This window comes from Diplotaxodon limnothrissa, linkage group LG20, assembly GCF_057381915.1.
Source record: "Diplotaxodon limnothrissa isolate DT_005_m linkage group LG20, D_limnothrissa_male_GT1.1, whole genome shotgun sequence".
NCBI lineage: Eukaryota > Metazoa > Chordata > Actinopteri > Cichliformes > Cichlidae > Diplotaxodon > Diplotaxodon limnothrissa.
In genome coordinates, this window is record NC_140615.1 from 31,419,489 (window position 1) to 31,441,044 (window position 21,556).

The window sequence follows — 21,556 nt, forward strand, 5'->3', positions numbered from 1 at the left end:
CCCGCTCCGTCAACCTATTCTGCAGAACTGACCTCTCCACATCATAACCCTTGCACCGCAGTATTACATGCTCTACTGTCTCCACCTCCTCCTGGCACACTCCACAAAGCCCCGTCTCATGTTCTCCTATCATCTGTAGCGTTTTATTTAATGCACAATGTCCCAGTCTAAGCCTGGTAATGACCACCTCATCTCTCCTATTACCCCTATACAACCTACTCACTGCCACCTCCTTCTTAAGATGATACAATTGCCTGCCCGTACTCCCTGAATCCCACCGCTTCTGCCACTCCTGAACAACCTGCCTCCAAACAACACCTTTCCCTTCAGATCCACTGCTTGTAAGTTCCATCTCAGTCCTACTTTTAGTCAACGCTCTTTTCGCCAACCTATCCGCCTTTTCATTTCCACTGATCCCTACATGAGCTGGCACCCAAAGAAAGTGAATATTGCCACCACAACACCTTATCCTTAAAAAAAAAAAAAAAAAAAAAAAAAAAAAAAACAACACCTTATCCTGCTTATAGTCTCCAGAATAGCATACAGCATGCCCTGCCTTGTCTTCGAACAAAACGACTGTAGACTTGAAAGAACAGCTGCCGAGTCAGAACATACTACCACCTGCCTGATTTTCGAACACTCTACCCATTTCAATGCTACCAAAATTGCTACCATTTCAACCGTGTATACTGCCAGTCCATCCGAAGTGTATTCTGTGTATTCCAATATTTTTTGACGGAACTGTTTCCAAACCCTGTACTTCCAGTAACTGGACTTTTAGCACCATCCGTGAACACATGAATACACTCAGGGTATTCAGTCAAGCTGTGAAAATGAAATGCTGAAACAAGATCGACTCTGCCTTTCAATGTTCTCTTCAGATCCAGCAAGTACCAGTCCACAGGAGGAGTCTCCAATAACCATGGGGGAACCACAGAGAACACTACTGCAGGACATATTTTAAGTTCATACACCTGACACTCCTTAGCCCACTGATTCCCCACCTTTCCAAAATGAGCCTTCTGACTTCTTCCATACTCCCAGCATTCCAAAAGTACCTCCTTTGTGGGATGTGCATCACCATGACCACCAAGATGAACCCAGTAATTCACCGACACTTGCTTCCTCCTAAGATCTAGGGGCATTTCTCCCATCTCCACCTGTAGGGCACCGACTGGAGACGTCTTAAAAGCTTCACAGCACACTATAAGGGCTTCCGATTGCAGAACATCCAAACGTCTCAACGCAGAAGGAGCTGCTGAACCATATGCCACACACCCATAATCAAAGACCGACCTAATTAATGCCAGGTAAAGTCTTTTCAAAGCAGAAGAGCTCGCTCCCCAACCCCTCCCAGCTACACACCTCATAACATTAATAACTTTTTAGCATTTGGTTTCAATCCAATCAATATGCTCCCACCATGTCAGTCTCGAATCAAACACAACACCTAAGTACGTAAAAGAGTTCACTTTCCCAATTACCTTGTCATACAGTGTCAATGTCAAAGTCTCACTCACTTTTCTTTTGGTAAAGAACATAATTTTTGTTTTTTCCAAAGAAAACCTGAAGGCTGTGATGATGAAGACGAGCTGAGCTCTTTACTGTTACTTTACTGATTTACTGTGACCGATACCGCGTCTTTAATATGAGATTTAAAAAGGTGTAAAACGTTCTTTACGTCCTCACCGACTGATAATAATAATGTGAGCAGCTATTTACAGTTTGCACTTTATGCTTTATTCTGCGCTTGTAATATGAAATGTTTGTAGCATAACAGCTACAAACACTTGGTAGAGCCTACATTAAGACAGACAGACACACACACACACACACAGGGTTCACACACACACGGTTTGTGTACCCGAAAAACCATAAAAGTGAGAGCGCTTTTACTTATCTTTGCTCAGAACCCCGCCCACTAAGTTCTGACCAATCCGGTCTTTAAGTCTGACATCGTAGGGTCGCTGTCAGACCGGATAGATAGGCTGAACTACTGTAATTCATTATTATCAAGATGTCCTAAAAATTCCCTGAAAAGCTTTCAGCTACTCGAAAATCCTGCAGCTAGAGTACTGACAGTACTGCATACTGCAGCTTTCAGTTTGGATTCGGGAAATTGACACTATCTCTACTTTTAAGATTAGGCTTAAAATTTCCCTTTTGCTAAAGCATATAGGGCTGGATCAGGTGACCCTGAATCCTCCCTTAGTTATGCTGCAGTAGGCGTAGGCTGCTGGGGGGTTTCCATGATGGATTGAGTGTTTCTTCTTCAGTCACCTTTCTCACTCACTATGTGTTAATAGATTTCTCTGCATTGAATCATTCTTGTTCCTAATCTCTGGCTCTCTTCCACAGCATGTTTTTTGTATCCCTCTTATCCCCTCCCTGAGCCTGGTTTTGCCGTAGGTTTCTTCCTTGTCAAAAGAGAGTTTTTCCTTCCCGCTGTTGCCAAAGTGCTTGCTCCTAGGGCGTCATATGATTCTTGGGTTTTTCCTCTGTATGTGTTATTGCAGGGTCTAGTATAAAGTGCGTATTTTTTTTAAAAAAAAGGAATTGAACTGAAAATTGTTCCCGTCCTGGTTCCCTGCGAAAGCAAAAACCCGTGCCTCCACCGTGACAGAGCTGGAAACAGCTTGAGGTTATTGGTGCTCATCTCCTTATCAAGAGCATTCTCAGTCCATGTGACAAAGTCAGCCAGGGTGAGACTCCCTTCAAGGCTGTTGTCATCTTAAACTTTTCACAATATTAAGCACGAACTGCCTAGACTTACTTTATCATTTTAATCACTGGTGGTTCAAGAAATGAAGTGTAATCTCACAGACTCAGATTCATGGAATCACGGGTGTTTGAAAGATTTTATTGCATGTGTTGTAAAAAAGTTGTGTTTAACTGCAGTAACATCATAACTTACAGGGCAAAAAGTGACTTAATAACAATAATAATAACAACAACAATTATCATCATCATCATCATTATTATTATTATTAATACGACAGTGTATTTGCTAAAAACATCAGTCATAATCAGGACAATCTCAAGCCCACCAAGGGAGGGCTCCAGCAAAGTAAAATCTATGGCCAGGATTTCATTTAGCCTAGATGCCTACAAGTGGCCCATATAGCTATGCGATACCAACCCTGAATCTTTTGTAGTTTGACAACGCTCACAACCCTGGACCCACTGCTTGATGTCAGAGGACATCCCTGGGCAGTAACAGTGCTGTCTGACCAATTCGGTGGTATGCTATGGTCCTGGTGCAGCTGTCTCAGCTGAAGTCCCAGAGACTTTAGAGCATCTGGGAGGACAAGTTGGAGCACTTCCTCACCCCCATCAGGACGTGAAGTCTGCTGATAGAGTATGCCATCCTTCTCTACCAAACGGTCCCACTGACGTAGCAGAACCATAACTGGCTTGGGAACCTCACTCCTCTCCCTTGGAGATGGCGGAGACTGCCTTTTCCAAAACACCAAGAAATCCCTCAGGTGTGGATCAGCCTGGTGTCCTCTGGCAAATGCTAAGCTTATGTACTAAGAAGTGGTCTGTGGTCACCACCTTGCTAATTGCCTATAATTTCCACCTATTGTCTATTCCATTTTCACAACAGCATGTGAAATTGATTGTCAATTAGTGGACAGTTTGATTTCACAGAAGTGTGACTGACTTGGAGTTACATTGTGTTGTTTAAGTGTTCCCTTTATTTTTTGAGCAGTGTATATACATCCCAAAAGGCTCACACAAGCTAGGTCCCTTAACTTTTGGTAGCTGTTGAAAGGATTAAGTTGTGGTATACCAATGGCCAGAAATGCCATTATTATTACTTCATCACAAAGTCAGGGGTGATCTGAGACGAGTGCTGCAAGGTACACTGTGCTGCAGATGTGCTGTTGCTATCCTCCATCTTCAAAATGCATCACCCTCCAGGACCTGAAGATCAGTGAAGCACCAGCCAAACCAATCTTAATATTGGAACAATATTATAGTTTGATGTTGAATTTCCACCACCTTTGCACCAGTGGTTAATGTTGAAACAATAATAAAATCATGATTAAAAATCAACAGGACTTCACAGATATTTCAATCAATACTAAACCACTGCAAATTACCATCAATGTCTTTTTCAGAGGTTTATTATCTAAAAAAAAAAAAAAAAGGACACAATTTAACATGTCCAAAATAATATCTCTATAACATTGAGTGCCAGACCTGATCTAATAAAAAAAAAAAAAAGACATTTTTGCATCAATTAAGAAAACAGTTTATTTTATGAAAACATTTTTTTGTTAAATCTATTATTTACACAGTGTTTTCAGTTTACTCTGTGATGGGGCTGGACCCCCCAGGACCGTGACTCAGATGTTGCAGGACACTAAAAGCTGTAAGGCTTGCAAAGAAACAACAGAGAAGCACCTAGAAACACTGTGAGACTAGTTAACAGCACCCAGTGCAGGAGGAGTTTCAAGTGAAACCATTGTGAGACCTTCTCTCTTTAAATGCCCTCTTTTGCTTAGTCAGGCCCTTATTTTTTCCTCCCAGCCCAGTTAGGTCCAGAGGCCAGCTCAATTGTAATGGCAAAGGCCAGCATGCGACAGACTTGCACCTCCTGTGTGTTCCCTCCAATCAAAGAAAAGCCTTCCAGGTTTTGAATTAGTTTTTCTCTCTCTTCCTGATAATTTTGACAATGGAACAAAACATGTTTAATAGTTTACTACTACATTTCCCCATTTGATTTTTCCCTATAATGAACAGTGAACTGTTTAACCCAGTGTGTCCGAATCTGAATCGAGATATTGTCTCTTCTCTCCTGGTTCTCCTACTTTCCTTTGAATAGAATAAAACCATCTCCCTGTCCTCTCCTCCTCCCACCGATTTGCCATCTTTCCCTTGTTTTCTGTTTTACCATGCTCTTCATTTCAGCTTTGCCAATACTGACATTTAAATCAACTTGATCTCCTTTAGCAGCCTGCTTTGCAATTTTATCTGCCACCTCATTGCCAATAACACCATAATGTGCTGGTATCCATACGAATTTAACTATCAGTCCCATTATATTTATTCTGTAGATTGTCTGTAAAATCTCAATTAAAATGTCTGGTCTGGCATCTGAATGACTTATCCAAGCTGGTCAATGATGAACTAGAGGGAACAGATTATTGTCCATAATGGCTTGTTATCCTCCACCCACTGAACAGCTAACAACAATGCCAACATTTCCCCTGTGCACACTGAAAGTCCATTATTGAGCCTTTTTCCAACCTTTATCTTCAATTCTGGAAAATTGAATGCCACACCCACTTGATTGCCTATATTTTTTGCTGCATCTGTATAGAGTTGTTCAAAATCATAAAATTGATTAATATAACCCTGCACTATATAGGAATTCAAAATAAATTCCTTGTCTTTGAAAACATGCGACACTGAAACCACCACGTGTGCTGCAGGCACTTTGGAAAATCTGATCACATTTCCACAGATAACCTAAGCAAGGATCTATAATCCAAAAATAATAGAAAAATGATTAAATATTTTTTAAAAAAGACCAGTAGAAAGTTACAACACTGGAACAAATTTATGACCAAAAACCTGAGGAGGTAAGACGATGGAGGGGATGGTTTCGGTTGCCGTGAGAAAGACAGTAGGCTGTATAGTTATCTCCCAGATCTGGTGTGATCCTAAAACTATACAAACTACTACCTCATTCCACAGCTCCCACTTTCTCCCTCAGTCCACCCCGGTCATATATTAACTTTATATGAGCATAATAAACATGGCCCTGCACTCTTGGAAACAGGACAGATGACCGGTCTTCAGAAAATCCTGCAGCCTTCTTCCCAGAAGCTCTTTGTTCTTGAGGATAGGTAGGCATCTCCCAGGACAAACCTAGGAGAAATTTAAAAAAAAAAGTAGTAATAATAATAATACTACTACTACATCTTTAAATGATCACAACCAACAAAACCTGAACAAAACAAAAAGCATCAAAGAAGAGTCAAATAAGATGTGGGAGATGTTATGACGCATCATTTGAAGGCCAGCAGAAGGTGACATTAGATGTGCTGCTAATAAAACGTGTGAATTAAGGTATTTGTTTGCGGTACCTTTTAAACTCATCTTTGCTGATACTGTGTTTGAATATTATCACATGTATCTGCACTGCATAGGCTCAGGAGGGCATTTCCTGTTCTACATGCAATATATTTTTACAAAGCAAGAAACTTCTTCCTGACAGTGAGATACGAGAACAATGACAGCGAGCAGATGTGGGGAAAAAACAAACCCCAAAACAGTCAAACAGGGTTTTTAACATTGCTTCTCTGATTGTTAAGTGAACTTCTGTCATTGTCACTGAACCCTGGTAGATATACAAGATATTAAATGGTGGATGGCTCAGAAATTCCTGCAGCTAAAGAGGAGATCATTACCTGCCCTCACAACCATGTCAGAAATGACACTTTCCAGTTGTGTTTTATTCAACAACTCAGTATGATTAACTCAATTTTATAAAAAACAAACTCTAGGGACAGCCATGCATGCATTAATCTCCTCAAGGTTAGATAATTGCACTTTATGACACACTTTCAGGCAATATAACATGAGGTTGCTCTGCTGACCATCCCACAGTCTTGGCTAAGAACCAAAGTGATTGGGCTTTTTCTATCAGGACACCCATCCTCTCCCTGAGGAGATCAGTTTGACGAGCACACTGTTATCTTTTATATCCGTCTTAAAGACATTTTTAAAGCAGGTTTTTATCTCTTTAGTGTCCATAATTGTTTTACCACCTCCTCTACATTTTTTATTTGTGCTTTTAAAATACCTGCATTTCATTTTTAACTGTCCTTATTTCCCCTTTTAACTCCTTCCTCTGCCATTATTGATGTTCACTTTTTCCACGTCATACATTTTTTATTTCCTCTGTCACATTATTCTTTACACATCAAAATCAACAGACATTGTGACGGTCCATCTGGATTTAAATGATAGATTCACACAGTTAACAGCGTGGAATAGTGGTCAAAGTTTTAGTCATTTTTGATGGGTCACATCACACTGGCCACTAATGAGTGGCATGACGGGAATCTGCAGTGTTTCTGGATGCAGCTGCTTTTTGAATTGAAAAAGGAAGAATGTGATACAACACCACAAACCTACAGCCGAAGCAAATCCAACATGCAAGCTTTTCCCCGTAACAAAAGCCTTTACGTTTTGCTATTTCTCTGTGGGCGCTATCCAAACACAGCCATTTCTAAACATCAATTTGTGTTATTATATTAATAAAACGCAAATGAAACCCTCAGCTTTCTGCCTGTGTGGTGTTCAGAGGTGATACTAAAGGTTTGGGTGGGCCCCCTGCAGATTTTCACACTTCAAACTGGTTAGTCTGATGTTTGGAATGACTGCAGTAAACGATGTGGAGTCACTATTTTAAACATGTACGCATAAAGTGTGTGCGGCAGAGAGTTAAACTAAAGCAGGGATCCCGTATCATTCTACATTATTAGGTGGCGCTAACATGCTAACCCGAGCACAGTCTCAGCCTCTGGAAACATCGGCTGCTTGGTTTACAGTAACCCTGTCCCCGTCAGAATCACAGCAGTATCTGTTAAAGGAGGATGGAAAGCAGCCACTGCCACCGTGTGTGGAATATTTATCTGAGCCTGCCTCAGAAGTAGCTAGCCCGCTGTTAGCTCACAAAGCTAGCTGACAGCTACCTCGAATTGGCGGTTCTCGACCTGCTGTCATATCCGCACCGCACGCGACAACACACACCTGCCTGTAGGCTCGGTACTTCCCCCCGTAACTAATCGAGTGTTTGGGTGCCGACCTACAGTAGTGGTTTACCTCAGAAGCCTCCCTGTAGCCTGGGTGGCCCCCCATATCATCGTCGCCATCTTTCCGAGCGAAGCGGTTTGCAGCCAGCTGCTGATACGCACAAATATCGCGAGATTCATGTGTCGTGCCGGGATTTTTTATTTTTATTTTTTTTAACGCGTATATAATCCCTGAGCTTATAAAATATCAAGATTTCCCACTTTCAGGACTTCTTACTTCAGAGTGGGCGCCAATAATATGAAAATTTTGTGGGGGGTAAACTTCATGATAGATTTAGGCGATAGATTTAGTGGAGTCGTTTTTTTATGAAGTTCCAGTCTGAAAGTCACTGTTAAGCATAAATTAGCAGAATGCTAGAAAATTAAATTAAAAATTTATGTCTAGAAGACAGTGTAAATAATAATTTTAAGCGCTTAGTTCTATCATGAGCGCCCTCTGCCGCTCTCCAACGTGGATTGCAGCCAATTTCTACATAACGGGAGTCAAAGGAAGTGGAGTCACTCTCGATAGATTGGCTCCGATTTTACATACATCTTCAGCAGAGGTGCTTTTTACTTCTTTATTTAAAGAATTTACACCTGGGTCATTTCTTATTAAGTCATTGGGAGGAGCCAGCGAAGTAGTAGCACACCAAGAAGAGCGTATCTACTGATCGTGAAGATTTTGAAACTTAAATTTCAAAGCCGTAACACACATCTGCGAGTACTGAGAAAATTATTTTAACACAGAAGGAATTACATCTAGAAGTTTGTTTTCTTAAATATAAATATGGATAAAAAGGATAAGGTTGAACTTTTTTCTTTGACCAACCAAAACAATATGACAGGACCCTTTAAAGCAGGGGTGGGGAACTCCAGGCCTCAAAGGCTGGTGTCCTGCAGGTTTTAGATGTGTCAGTGATTCAACACAGCTGATTCAGATGGCTACATTACCCTACTCACCATATCTTGAAGTACTCCAGAGGGCTGGTAATGAACTAATCATTTGATTCTGGTATGTTGACCCTGGATGATATCTAAAACTGCAGAACACCGGACCTTGAGGCCTGGAGTTCCCCACCCCTGCTTTACAGGTTATCCAAAGTGGACTTTTTGAAGTTTCCTCCAGTGAATCATCAGTGTTTTTTTTTTTCTTTTTAAAATCCCTCTACATCACAGACATTACATTGGTGCAAATTTTGCTATTAAAATCCCTCAAAAATTCAATGAATGAAGACACAGGACACAGGAAATACTTTTTTTTACTAAAAGAATAAATTTTATTTCAGCACTGTAAGTCATTTCCCAACCAGTACAAACATGACTGCCATCTTTGTCTCTTTCTGAACCATTCCTCCCCTGCCTCTGTGAGATCAGACCACCAACAGCCAGACAAATTAAAAACAAAAGAACAAAAAAAACTTTCTCTCACCTTTCCACAAACCGTCTGGTGCTTCCATAATGCTAACAATGATGACAAATTATACCAACCATAATTATAACAGCAATAATGATGATGATAATATTTCTATAACAATAATATTATGGATAAATTTTAACCCTTTTTTCGCTGCACAGGTAGTTTTTGGGTGGTTCCGGGTACTGATGCGTTGACCGATGTGATGTGAAACGGCCCCCAACTTGACGGGGACTTGGCCACGAAGGGAGGGAGGTGGAAGGGGGGGACAGGTTATTCTGAACCTTCTGGGGGGCTGTTGAGGGGGGGAGAGTGGCAGTGTAGAGAGAGACAGAAATTAGGGACCCTTATTCAAACCGGACAAGAATGCTGTGAGATTTCCTGGACAGATACAACCCAACCGATGACTCCTTTCTGTATGACAGAAGATAATACTGTTTCATTTCTACAATAATACATGCACACACTCCTGTTCCGGGGCTTTTGCTTCTCTTCAGAGGATGCTCCCGTTTTCGTGGGCAGAGAGGTGGGGGTTACTTTTAACCAGCTTTATGACACAAATACTATCATTTCAGTCAGAGAGCAAGAATTTTCCTCACAGCGCTTCAGCTGAGACGGTTTAAACCTCCTGATTTAAATCAGAAACTGGAAATAAAATTTTATGATGATCAAAGCGAGATGTAAGCCATGGATTGGAATTTGTTAACTAGGACTGCAGCTAAGGCTTGCTTTATTGATTCCTTCAAAATAAAACCGCTTTTAGCAGAGAAAATGTCTTAAAATTGCTTCTTTTTATTTGAACAAAAGCCTCTAAACCAATAAATGCCCTAACTAAGATGGAAAATAATTTTTATTCACTATAAAAACAGGATGTTGACTATGGACTGGGATTAACTAACAAGTTCTGCAACTTGCAATGATTTTCACTACTGATGTCAAAAGTAACAGACAGCATCTTAAAATCTCTTATTTTTGTCAGACCAACTGTCTAAAATTTATATATTTAGCCTAAATCATATCCGATCATGAAGTCAATGATGCAGCTAACAATTCCTTTAAATATAACTTAATGATTGCACTAAAATGTGCCAGGAAGTAGCTGTATTTTCTGCAGCTTGATGAGACTAACGTCAATTAGCTTGTTATGGTTTAAACGTACAAATGTCAGAATAAAACACTAATTTCCACCAAGAGATCGGCCCTACATCTACCAAATATGCATTCTGATTTTTAGTAAGTGACAGAAAATTGCTCATCTTGCAGCAGCAAAACGGCATAATTAAAATCGCAAGTTCAAGTCCACAAAACTATGAGATTCTATCAAATTATTTTGTATGAGAAGCCCGAAAGCTCTGAAAGCAGATCCTCATGGCTAAAATGTTTATTTCCTTGATGTGAATAAATCTCCTGGATGGTCGATCAATCTCAGATTCGCACTGTGAGGAAAACTGTCTCTCTTTCCTCCGCCTCAGTGCCCACGTACAGCATGAAAAGACCCGCTCAGCTCAAGTCCTGGGAGCTAAAAGACAATGTTTTGAAGAAGAAGAAGAAAAAAAAAAAAGCAATAGAGGGTGCCAAGAAGCTCGGCGTGACAGAGAACATATTTGTCAGGTGTCGTTCCTTCTTCCCGTGTGTGTGGTTACTTGTAATAATTTGATGTGATAGGAGCAAGTGGAGCAGTTCACACCGCCTAAAACTTCACCATGAGGAGCGAGCGGGAGATTTTGATGAGACGCTCACTCGCCGCCCGGTCCGTCTGCATCTCCACGAAAACCACAGTATGAAAAACAACAAAAATAAAAATGAAACACCACACCGTTACCTCACAGATCTGTCGGATAAATCACACGTGCTGTAATGTCATTATACATATAATCATCAGAAACTTATTACTCAGGGTGGAGGGGCGGGGAGCTGTCAATGTTGGGCAGGGGGAGGGGCTATAGAGGAGCTTGTTTTTGGGGGGGGCGGTGGGATAGACGGGGATACTAGGTGTACTTTGGTTCTCAGGTGTTCACAAGAGATATTTCGCTGCTTTGTGCAAGGGCGCAGAGTTGAGCTTTGATTAACGACGAAGAGCGAAAACTCGTTATCGGGGATAATATGAGAATCGAACATAGTGCAGACGACGATTTTCAATCCGAAAAAACGGGCAATATTTACTTACGTACAATAATAAAACGGTGAAGTGGTCTACAGATGCCATATAAAATACAGGTAAGGAAAATGGCGATCGTTACAGTTCAAATCTCTAGGTTGGCTAAGCGTATTTCAGTACTAACTGAAGCGATGGTAGAAGGATTAGATTAGAAGATGTAATAACATTAAAAATAGTAAGAAAAAACACATTTTGCACAATTGAATAAAACAGTTTTGATTTTTTTTTCTGATTTTTTTTAAATCCACTCTGGCTAGATACATACAGAAACTGATTATCAACGTTAATATAACCTTTACTGTTAGTTGGGTTGATTAAGGGGGCGGGGCAGCCCGAAGAGAAAAAGAGAAAAAATAAAAACGGCCAATAGAAACGGTCCTAAAGGGGCTAACGGAGCGGCAGAGGAGGAGGTGAAAGGAAACTGAGATACAGTGGGAGGAGGACAGGGGTGGGATTAACCTGTGTGGAGGATATCTGTGTGCGTGTCTGCAGTGGGCTTGATTTATGTGTGTATGTGTCTGTGTGTGTTTTCGTGGATGTAAGTACTCTACAAGGAGGCCGAGGAAAAATTTGAGGGTGGGAGAAAAGAATAAATGGATGAACAGCGAGAAGAAGTGTCATAGCAGGGGCGGGTTAGAGGATAACAAGCATAAAAATCACTGATCAAATACCTATCAAACTAAAACAGACGAGGACAAAAGAGGGACACTACATCATGTGTTGTGTTGACTTTTTTTTTCTTTTTTTTTTCCCAAACTACCTACTGTGTAACTCAGGATTTAACATCTATATATCCGTGTGTTTATTATGTGCGTGTATTCTAAAAATGTGTCAGTGTGCGCGTGTTTCTCCAATCTGTGTCCATGCAGCAAAAACTTGAACGTGAATGTGGGATTTATTTATTTTTTCTTCCTCCTCGCGGTCAGTAGAAAGTGTTACCAAAAAAGATCTCCGATGAACTGACGACCACTCCACTGGGAACTGAAACTGCACGAAAAGAAATCACTTCAGCACGAAAGCAGAGAGAATGCCGCTGGTAACAAATCAACTGATTCCTCTGTGTGTGTGTTTATGTATTGTGAACGTGTGTGTGTGTGTGTGTGTAACTGTTATCTGGCGAGCGAATCGAGAGAGGGCATCAAATACCAGGTCACACTCTGGATCGCCGCAGAAAAGCCATCTTCTAACAATGTACTGCTGTAATACACGTATTTGTAGTAATGTCAAAAGTTGAAAGCAGTTAAGTATATGACTCCTAGTAATTCTAGACTTAGTATTTCGGCCAGTGGAGCTATATTCTCTAGCCTAGTCTTGGTGTCTGTTTTACAGTCCTGTGTTAAGCCCCGACACTGTTTACCTACTCTCAACCTAAGAACACCTAAAGTGCTCGTAGATCCCTACCCATTAACGGCTAACTAGTCCGAACCTTTTTTTGATTTCATTTGGTGTTGGTGTAAGAGGCGGCGGCGTGGCCTCGGCGGGCCTACGCTCACGGCTGGGTCGACTGTCAGCGTGTCACTGTAAATGGCTGAGTTCATAACAGAGGGGATGTCTGACGCGACTACATTAACACTTACTTATATATATTTATATATATAGTCAGGGTCTTCTGTTTCCTTCAAAAAACAAAAAAGAAACGAGAAAAGAAAGAAAAAAAAAAGCATTTCATAGGAGCTTTTTTCTTCCGTGTTAAATTTTGTGGCACACGATGAAGCGCAAGTCATCAATGTAGTAAGAAAATAAGGTGCTTCTTTGCTGACTTGCCCTTTTTTCCATGTGACGAGTTTATTTCAGCCTCTCTATGTACGTTTTAGAGAGATTACAACGACCATGGCCAGCATCTCTCAGGCAGTATCTGTCGCTCTACTGCTTTGACGTTTGCAGTTGTGCTACAGCTAATCGTTAAGAAGGTACATGCTTGTATTTCCTTTGTCAGATGAGACGTTACTGTGTGTGTGTGGAGGTGGGGGACACATTTCATTCTCTACAAACATAAATGCTCTAATAAAACATTTCCTAGAAGTCTCAGATTGTGAGCGGCACGCTCGGGGGTCCGCCACGAGGCCTCCCTCTCCCCTGTCAAGTGACGATGCGGTCCAGCCCGTGAAGGCTCGCGCCACGCTCGGCTGAGGCGCTTCAGGGGCAGGGAAGTGCTTCCTGCTGGTCTAAAGTGACACACCGGAGCTTCGCCGAGCAGCGGCTCTCAGTGTCGGGCATTCGTAATGACAACAGCTGCTCAATCTTTTGAGGCTTTGCTGCCACGCCCCTTTTATATCACATGTGTCTTATGAAAATACACTTTGGAAATAGTTTTTAAGAAATCTGAAATGATTCCCAGGATCTCCTCGACGTGGACGATCAAGACTCCTTTTAGCTTCATAGCAAAGTGAATGTATGAGGGCAGTCTGAGGGGAACTCTGCCTGGCAGCAGTCGCCCAAAAACCTCACCGCTCATTTCCATCTTTTACTGGACAGTTTCCATTCCTACGTTTTTGGCCTTTAACTGAAGAAGGTGCCTCAGAGAGGTTGTCATTTCTATATCAACTGTTAGAGGACTGTCCAGTGTGGTTTAACATTTTTTAAAACAAAGTGCTTCTTTGTCTGAAACCACTCTGTTCACATTCTGACGTCTCTCAAATAGATCTCTACCTTTAAATGTAGATCTATGTGTCATAATGATTTAATCGGGCGCGGGGAACGCCCCTCACCGACTGTCAATTCAACTGTCTAGGGGCTTGTTGAAATCCATTATATTTAAATAGAACATTAAGTGCTTCTGCTGGGGTAGTACAATCAAAGCTTTGGGAGGAGGGGGCCGGGGTGAGGGGTGGGACAATAACATAATAATGCAATTTTTTTTTCTTTTTTTGGAGGGTCGGGGGGAAATCTTGCATACTGTAGGGCTTAAGGTGCATAAATTCATGGGATCTCTTAGCACAGCTAAGTACTAGGCTATGCTACACTGGGCAAAGTAAGATATCACACTAATGCCGTGGTGGTGCAGAAGTGCTTCAGTGACTGATTAACCAATCAAATCAATCAATCAAAGAATAAAACGAAACAAAAAATAACGGGGTTTGATGCGAGTGCTACCGCTGCATGTTTAGCAGCGCTGCCCGCCGACCTGGTTGCAGAATGGAGTTTGGCAAGGGTCGCTGCACAGAAGAGTCAGACTCTGAACATCTCTGACCTCTCGTGAGTTGGCTATGGCAACAAACCACATCAACATACAACGACTGCCTGTCACCGTTGCTGCATGCTTAACGTTTGTGTGCAGAGTCGAACAACGGGACGACTCAAAAAACTAAATAATCAAACTGTACAAACAGCCCTAATAAACGGGGGCGGGATTGATTAAAGATGTGGCGGTGATGGGGCGGGGTTTTAAGCTTATTTCACTCTGAGTGCGGATAGGGGAGGATTTTTTTCTTTTGACAGGTGGGGCGCTTACGGACTCATGGAAAAACGTCTCTTTAGAAACAATGTAAAACCATATGAGAAAACTTATAGGGGGGAGGGGGGAACGGCTAACTGGTTTAGCTAATCACACGTCGCAGCAGAGGAGGCGAGGACGGGCCTCCCGTCGCCTCCTGCGCCGTGTGATGATGTGCACAGCTAGCAGACAGGGCTACAAAAACAGGGAAAGGCAGTCGAACACAGATAACTCTCTTAGAGCAGCACATCCTGATAAGGATGCCATCACTCCTCCTTCTGTAGTGCTCCGTCTGACGGGCAGTCGTCAAGGCAACAGGGGTCCTCCACTTCCACCCCCTCTGATTGGTTGTCTCTGCTGGCTAAGGCACACGGGGTTGGCTGGGCCAGGGGAGTCAGCTCCAAGGGCTGGCCGATGGCGGAGGCTGCTGAGCTGCCATTCAGCTGCTGAGAGGCAACCTCTGGCGTGGAGCCCACCTCCTCGGAGGGCTTTGGGGGACTGCTGGATGGGGGGGACGACGTCTGGGGAAGGAGAGACAGAAATGTTGGAGTGCAACAAAGTTGACGTCCACGCCTGATTTCAGTGTTCACCTGAGAGTACAGAGGCTTGTCTGGGTTTGTCTGCTGTCACACCTGTGTTCTGTTGGCAGTTGTCTTCTTCCCTCCCCTTAGTTTTGCTGGAGTCTCTTTACCCCTCCTGTGGTGCACAAAGAGAAAGGCTTTTTAAAAAAAGTCTCCACTGGGTTAACATTACAGTTCTTTTAGGTCGGCTCCAATGCATGAAGTGGCTAGTATAACCTTTAGGCCTTTGACTAGAGATGAACTAACTGGCTGGTGACCAGAGCAGCTGATCAGCCTCAAATATATCCAGTTCTGTAGCTTTATATTCAGTCTTTTTAGAATGATTTTACATAATGTAAACAGGAGGGAGGGAAAAATACTACACACTAGTTTAAAAGCAGGAAAACACAGGAAACGGTCAAAACACAACTCAATATTCAGGATTAAACTAAATTAGGGCTGCCACAAACGATTATTTTGATAGTCGACTAGTCACCGATTATTTTTGCGATTAGTCGACTAATCAGATCATGCATCCATTGGACGTACAACGTACAGCTTATTGCACCAGCAGCATCTGCTCTTATATAACTATCATTAGCTTACAGCTTTAAGTGTTTAAGGTATGTGCTAACTAAAAATAAAGACAAGATGATAGTTTATTAAATTTTAATGACATTTGCAGATTGTTTCGGTGAGGTTTAATAAACTCCTTGCTATCTAAAATATAACAGGACACCGGAGTAAATTCTCGAGCATCTCACACTTCTGATAATCAGCTGTCTGCTTGACATTTATTCAGCTGTGTAAAAACTTTAATCTCAGCCAAACCGATTTACTCAGGAATAAATAAAATACAAAAAAAAAGCCAAACAATAACATTTTTAATTTATCTAAGTGACTCATATATTTAACATGAGCAGCGAAAGACGGCGGTGGGTTTGAAAACGATTTGCCGGGAGTCCGGTGTTCTCACGGCTCTAGTGAGCCTTGAACCCCGGCTAGCTATCGAGCTAGTGGGTAACAGACGCCTCCGAAAACGTCGGAGCGCTTTTGAAAATATGTGGTGTCCTGATAAACTGAGCAGATATTTGAGGTTTACACAGCTACATTCTCGCCTGAAAATATGTTAAACGTTTATTTTGTGACCCAGAAAGAATAATAAGAGTAATATTAAAACTAACTAGCTGCCGCCATTGTTGGAAACTGAGCTGGGCCGCGCTATGAATTCTGGGATACAGCTTCTTCTTCTTCGGGGTTTAACGGCAGCTGGCATCCTTGTACATGCAGTGCTGCCCTCTTCTGTTTCAGTCCGTTATTACACTCTTAAATCCTGCTTTGATAGTCGACGTAATCGTGACTAGTCGACTAATCGTGGCAGCCCTAAACTAAATGCTGTTCTACTTATCATGTAGTTGAAAGAATAACCAACTCATATTGCGCATTTGGGATGGTGACTTCACGGCGGTCATCTTTTGTACAGGCTATGATCGACACAGGATTTGTTTCATTAAGTAGTGATCTCTTTTTTACAACTGTCTGTCCTTGAAGTCCGAACAGTAAGAGCTGACTTTACAAACTTGATCCAAGAAAGAGGCGATCGATGGTTTTCAGAGGCTGAAGAAGACTCGTCACTATAAGAAAGATGAATTTTGAGAAGAATTTGTTTCCCTGTCAATGTAGATTTTTACTACTTTGATATATTAATTAGATACCAGAGCTGTTAATAAACGGAAAGAAGCCCAGAGACTATGGCTCAAACGACATCATGACTTTTTAAACTCAAGCCGCTTATTCAAACCCTGCAATGTGTTTATTTTACTTGAAAAAAAATTATAGCAGAACTCACCCTTTCCCGGCTCCCACTGACACCACCTGCATGTTCAAGCCCCCTCTCCCACGGACTGGTTTGTTGCCAGCCCACTGACCAACCACCATGCCAGCGATCTCCAGTTTCCCTCCCTGAGGGGGGATGGACTGAATGCCTGAAAGAAAAGATTGCAAAGTCACTACACACCAACTCCCTGTGTTCCTGTTTATATTCCATATTATCTTAATAGGACATAAACTGCGTATTTATCTATATTCTACCATGTTTTGTCACCTAGTAGATAACCAAGCACACAGTTTTATACCAACAAGAAACTGTACAACATTAGTCTGGAGTCAGAAACATTTTCTTGTATCAATTAAATGTAACTGCATTACATACAAGACAACTTTCTGTTCAATCTGTAAAAGGAAATCTATTCTGCTTCATACTGAGGTCAGTGTATATTCAACGACTACTTGAGTCGTACAAATCTCAGTTTTCAGACTGCTCCAAATGCTCAAGAAGTATTTTCCTGCTTTGTAACTCACAGAGTGGATATTTATAATATGGTCATCTCAGAGCTCAAATGTTTTGTTTGCAACAAATAATCAGAAAAAAGTTGCTTAAAAGAAGTTGGAAAGGAGCTCAAACTACTTGTTTCAAACAGTGGATGAACTGTGGCATACCTGGGAAGCCTCGGGGTCTGTGCTGGGCTGGGTGGTGTGGATGATGTGGGTGATGCGGGGGCATGCCGCCCATGGGACGGGGTGGGTAGAGAGGAGGCATGGGGTAGAAAGGGGGCATCATGGCAGGGGGAAGGAAGGCAGGAGGTGGAAGAGGTGGTGGTGGAGGAGGAGGGCGAGACAGGTTAATGCCCTCGAGGATCGCCTGGCGCATCTTCTCGACCTTGGACACCAGCTCTTCCTGCAGAGAAGAAAGAATTACGGCTGTTAATACGCGACAGATACAGAGTAGATCCCACTTTCTCTTTAACTGTCACTTTTATTATCCATAAAACTGGAGTGGGCATATTGATGTATGGAAAAATAATAATAATAAAAAATAATAATAAAAATAAGTGTTTCTCTCTGATGGCGACTCAGTGCTACGTTTTTCCTCCCACGCCAATAGTGTAACTCCATACATATAGATATCTATTAACTTATCTTCCTCCAATCTCTTATGTATGCACCTATGTGGGTCAGGACGTAGTTAGTTGTACTCTCACAGTTCTGGATGTAGCATGCACCACACTCATTAACCCCCCCAAATCTATCCTGCTTATTTTAACTTGTCCTGTTTCCGAGGCTGCATGTCTGCATTCTGTCTTATTGAAGTTCTATTTTTGCAATAAGTTAAATATAAATATATTCTTGCCATACGGTAAGTCACTTTATTACAAAGGTTTAATAACATATGAAACACAGCACAAGCCCATTTTAGCCCATGTGACACCGTCACAATGATTTCAAACACAATTTTTATTCATTTTCAATCTGCTGTCATTTCAGCTGTGAGGATGAATAAAGCTTTTTTCTGAAGCTCTTTATCACAGGTCTGTGTGCTTCCTCCTGTACTCATTTTTCATTCTGTTCTTTTAATGTCTACTTTAAAATTTGGCCATGGGATAACAGCTGGAAACTTTGTTAACACACACATTCAGAGACATGGTGACTCATTTGCACTTCTCCTGATAAAGTGAACTGAGCAGCCAGCCTCCACCACGGTCACTGATTAGGGCTTCAACCAAAAAACACAAAACAAGTCTTTAATTCCTTCAATAATTCAGTTTTGTATTTGTGTTAATTCTTATAGTACTTTCTATTTTTTTTATTAATTTAGCTGTTTAGCATGATGAAACATCGCTGCCCTAGCAAGCTAGCAACAGAAATATAAAGTTAAACTGATCAGTGATATTCTATTAATGTAAATTTACAGTACCCTACAGGAACTAATGCGTTAATAAGGCAAGTTTTGTATCACGGCTGGGTAAGCTGATACTGTGTGTTTATTTTGGGGGTTTTAAAGGCTTCGTTTGACTGGAACAGCACAGGAACACTGGAATGGACCTGAGCTCAGAGCGCTGCGGTAAGCATCAGGCCCATGGGCTGCCAGATGAGCTCCTATATGAAGTACACCAAGGCTCTTAAATAAAGCCAATATTTGCACGACCACAGTCATTAAAATGGTCTCAATTTTGACTTGTCTCAATGTCTTATTTGTTTCTATCCCAATGAAGGTCGCCAAGAAAATTTGTGGTTTATATTTTTTTGAATGTTTTTTTGGTGCTTTTAGGTCAAAGGCAGTGTAGAGCAGATGGCCTGAGGGTGGAGTTGATCGACCATCCCAGTACATGCAGCGTGCTCCAATCATTTACAATTGTTACGTTTTTGTGTTATTGTTGGGGGGGAAAAAAGGACAATTACAATATGTAACAAATTTAAAAAAATATATTTAGAAGGCAGCTGACTTAATCTTTTTTTGACTCCTAGTTTTTCTTGTCCAACATCCCATTTTATTCACCTCTGCGCACTCCCATTTTCTATAGTTATTGGTTTGTGCCGTGTATTTATTTCAAACAGCTGTTAGCTTGTGTTTTTATAAGCTGTATTGGTGTGTCCAACTTAAATGGGCAGAGTAACCGTAAATCATTTTGAATCAATATTACACTTCAAGTCTTAAAACAAAAGAAGATATGAACTTCCCCATCCTGCTCTTTAAAATAACCTTTACAAATTTCTTAAATTGTGGGGGAAGGTGGAAAAAGTCCATTTTAAAAGCCATTTACACACAGAGCTGTATGATGACTGGACTATAATTCACCCTCCAACAGGGATTTTGGGACATGAAAGACAAACGATGGTCACACTCAGCCCTGCGATGCTCTGCTTCGTACCTGCCCCTCACACATGTCCAGCAGGGCGGCTCGGTCGCGGGCGGCTCGGGCCAGTTTGCTCTGGAACAGTTTGCCGTCGAAGAAGCCCCAGGGGCAGCAGTGTTCCCACGGCAACGGCTGACCGCAGACATCATTGATAAACAGCGCCGTATCGACGCCGGCCATAAAGAGAGCAGCCAGCTGCACGCCGCGAGCATCCACCTTCTCCACCTGACAGCCAACACACAGATGAAAAATGACAGCATTTAAGAGGTGGGAACAGAAACGAGAGCAGAGAGGTGACGGCTCTGAAGAGCTGCGAGGTCTCTGCGACACGTGAGCGTGCACTCTTCTCAGAGACTTTAGCTTATCGGGGATTTTACTGACTCTACAGAGTTTCATAAAGGCGCCTACACACTGCGCTCTCTGGAGGTTCACTGCCACCCACATCACAGCTGATGCATGTATCATGATAATCAATACCTACTCAGGGCCAAGAAGCACATCGCCACTATTCATTTTCACGCTACTTCCTCCTTGGCTCGGTCGATGATACATCATTCAAACAAAGCTTCTGTTAAAACTGAACTAAATTTTCCTTCCACAGTTGAATCTTAACTTTTTTCGAGGTTTTTTTACCGCCACCTTTTCTGTTTGGGTTTATTTTGCTGTTTTCACATTTAATGGTGCATGATTGTGCATTTTGGCTTCTTGTGGATCTCCTGTTTTTTTATAACCTGCTTCACATAGTACAGCCAGGATTTCAAAAGAAAATTTGAAAAACGTGGCAATGACTTCACTGAGTGAGTTCTGATTTTTTTTGTAGTTTTCTGGAATTAACTTCTGGAGTTGTGACACATATCCTTAAGGAGAAACACGGAGCATGTCGAGGATGCATCAACCATGACCGTGGCATGAAAACCTACGCAAAAGCGGGAGTGTTTGCAGTCAGCTGGCAGTTTGGGTACGTCGCGTCCACCTGCAATGAGCTCCTTCGCCGATGGAAGCGGAGTATAAAGTATGTGATACAACCAGTCTGTGGGATACTCTTGATTCGTTGGTCCGAGCCAGCCGTGGAGAAAGGCGAAGTTATAACAAAAAGAGCGGAAGTGAAAACGAGTGTCCATTAGAGCCGCAGCCTGTTCTTTTCATGCTGTATTTTTCATTTTTGGTGGGGTTTTTTTTTTTTTTTGCAGTTCACCTATTTCTAGTGAACTCTGCCGTCACTCCCTCCCTTATTTCAGTCCACTTGTCAACCGGTAAGCATTCAGCAAACGCATTCCCCATCCAATTCCAGCGACATGGAGTCGGCATCTGAGGTGTGTGAAAACCCATCTCCACTCACCATTCAAATGGAAACATATGAGAAGACAATAAATTACACTTTAACATGCCATTACATTCTTCCCTTATTAACCAAACTGCCTCAGAGGGAAAGGATGTTTTATTTTTCAGCACTTCAGTTTTCTCAAACAGCACCAAGACATAT

The 21,556-nt window shown here is 41.9% G+C and overlaps 1 protein-coding gene across 1 annotated transcript in view; it reads right to left on the reverse strand.

The window, feature by feature from the left end:
* Nucleotides 1–9,103: 9,103 nt before the first annotated feature.
* fam120c (family with sequence similarity 120 member C) overlaps nucleotides 9,104–21,556 on the reverse strand; it is a 39,968-nt gene continuing 27,515 nt past the window's right edge. Inside the window, exons 13-17 of the mRNA XM_085345411.1 lie at nucleotides 20,089–20,298; nucleotides 17,879–18,116; nucleotides 17,229–17,364; nucleotides 15,452–15,515; nucleotides 9,104–15,340 (exon numbers count right to left, since the gene is read on the reverse strand). Coding sequence (XP_085201537.1) covers nucleotides 15,086–15,340; nucleotides 15,452–15,515; nucleotides 17,229–17,364; nucleotides 17,879–18,116; nucleotides 20,089–20,298 — 903 coding nt within the window. The 3' untranslated portion in view covers nucleotides 9,104–15,085. The remainder of the gene's footprint in view (nucleotides 15,341–15,451; nucleotides 15,516–17,228; nucleotides 17,365–17,878; nucleotides 18,117–20,088; nucleotides 20,299–21,556) is intronic.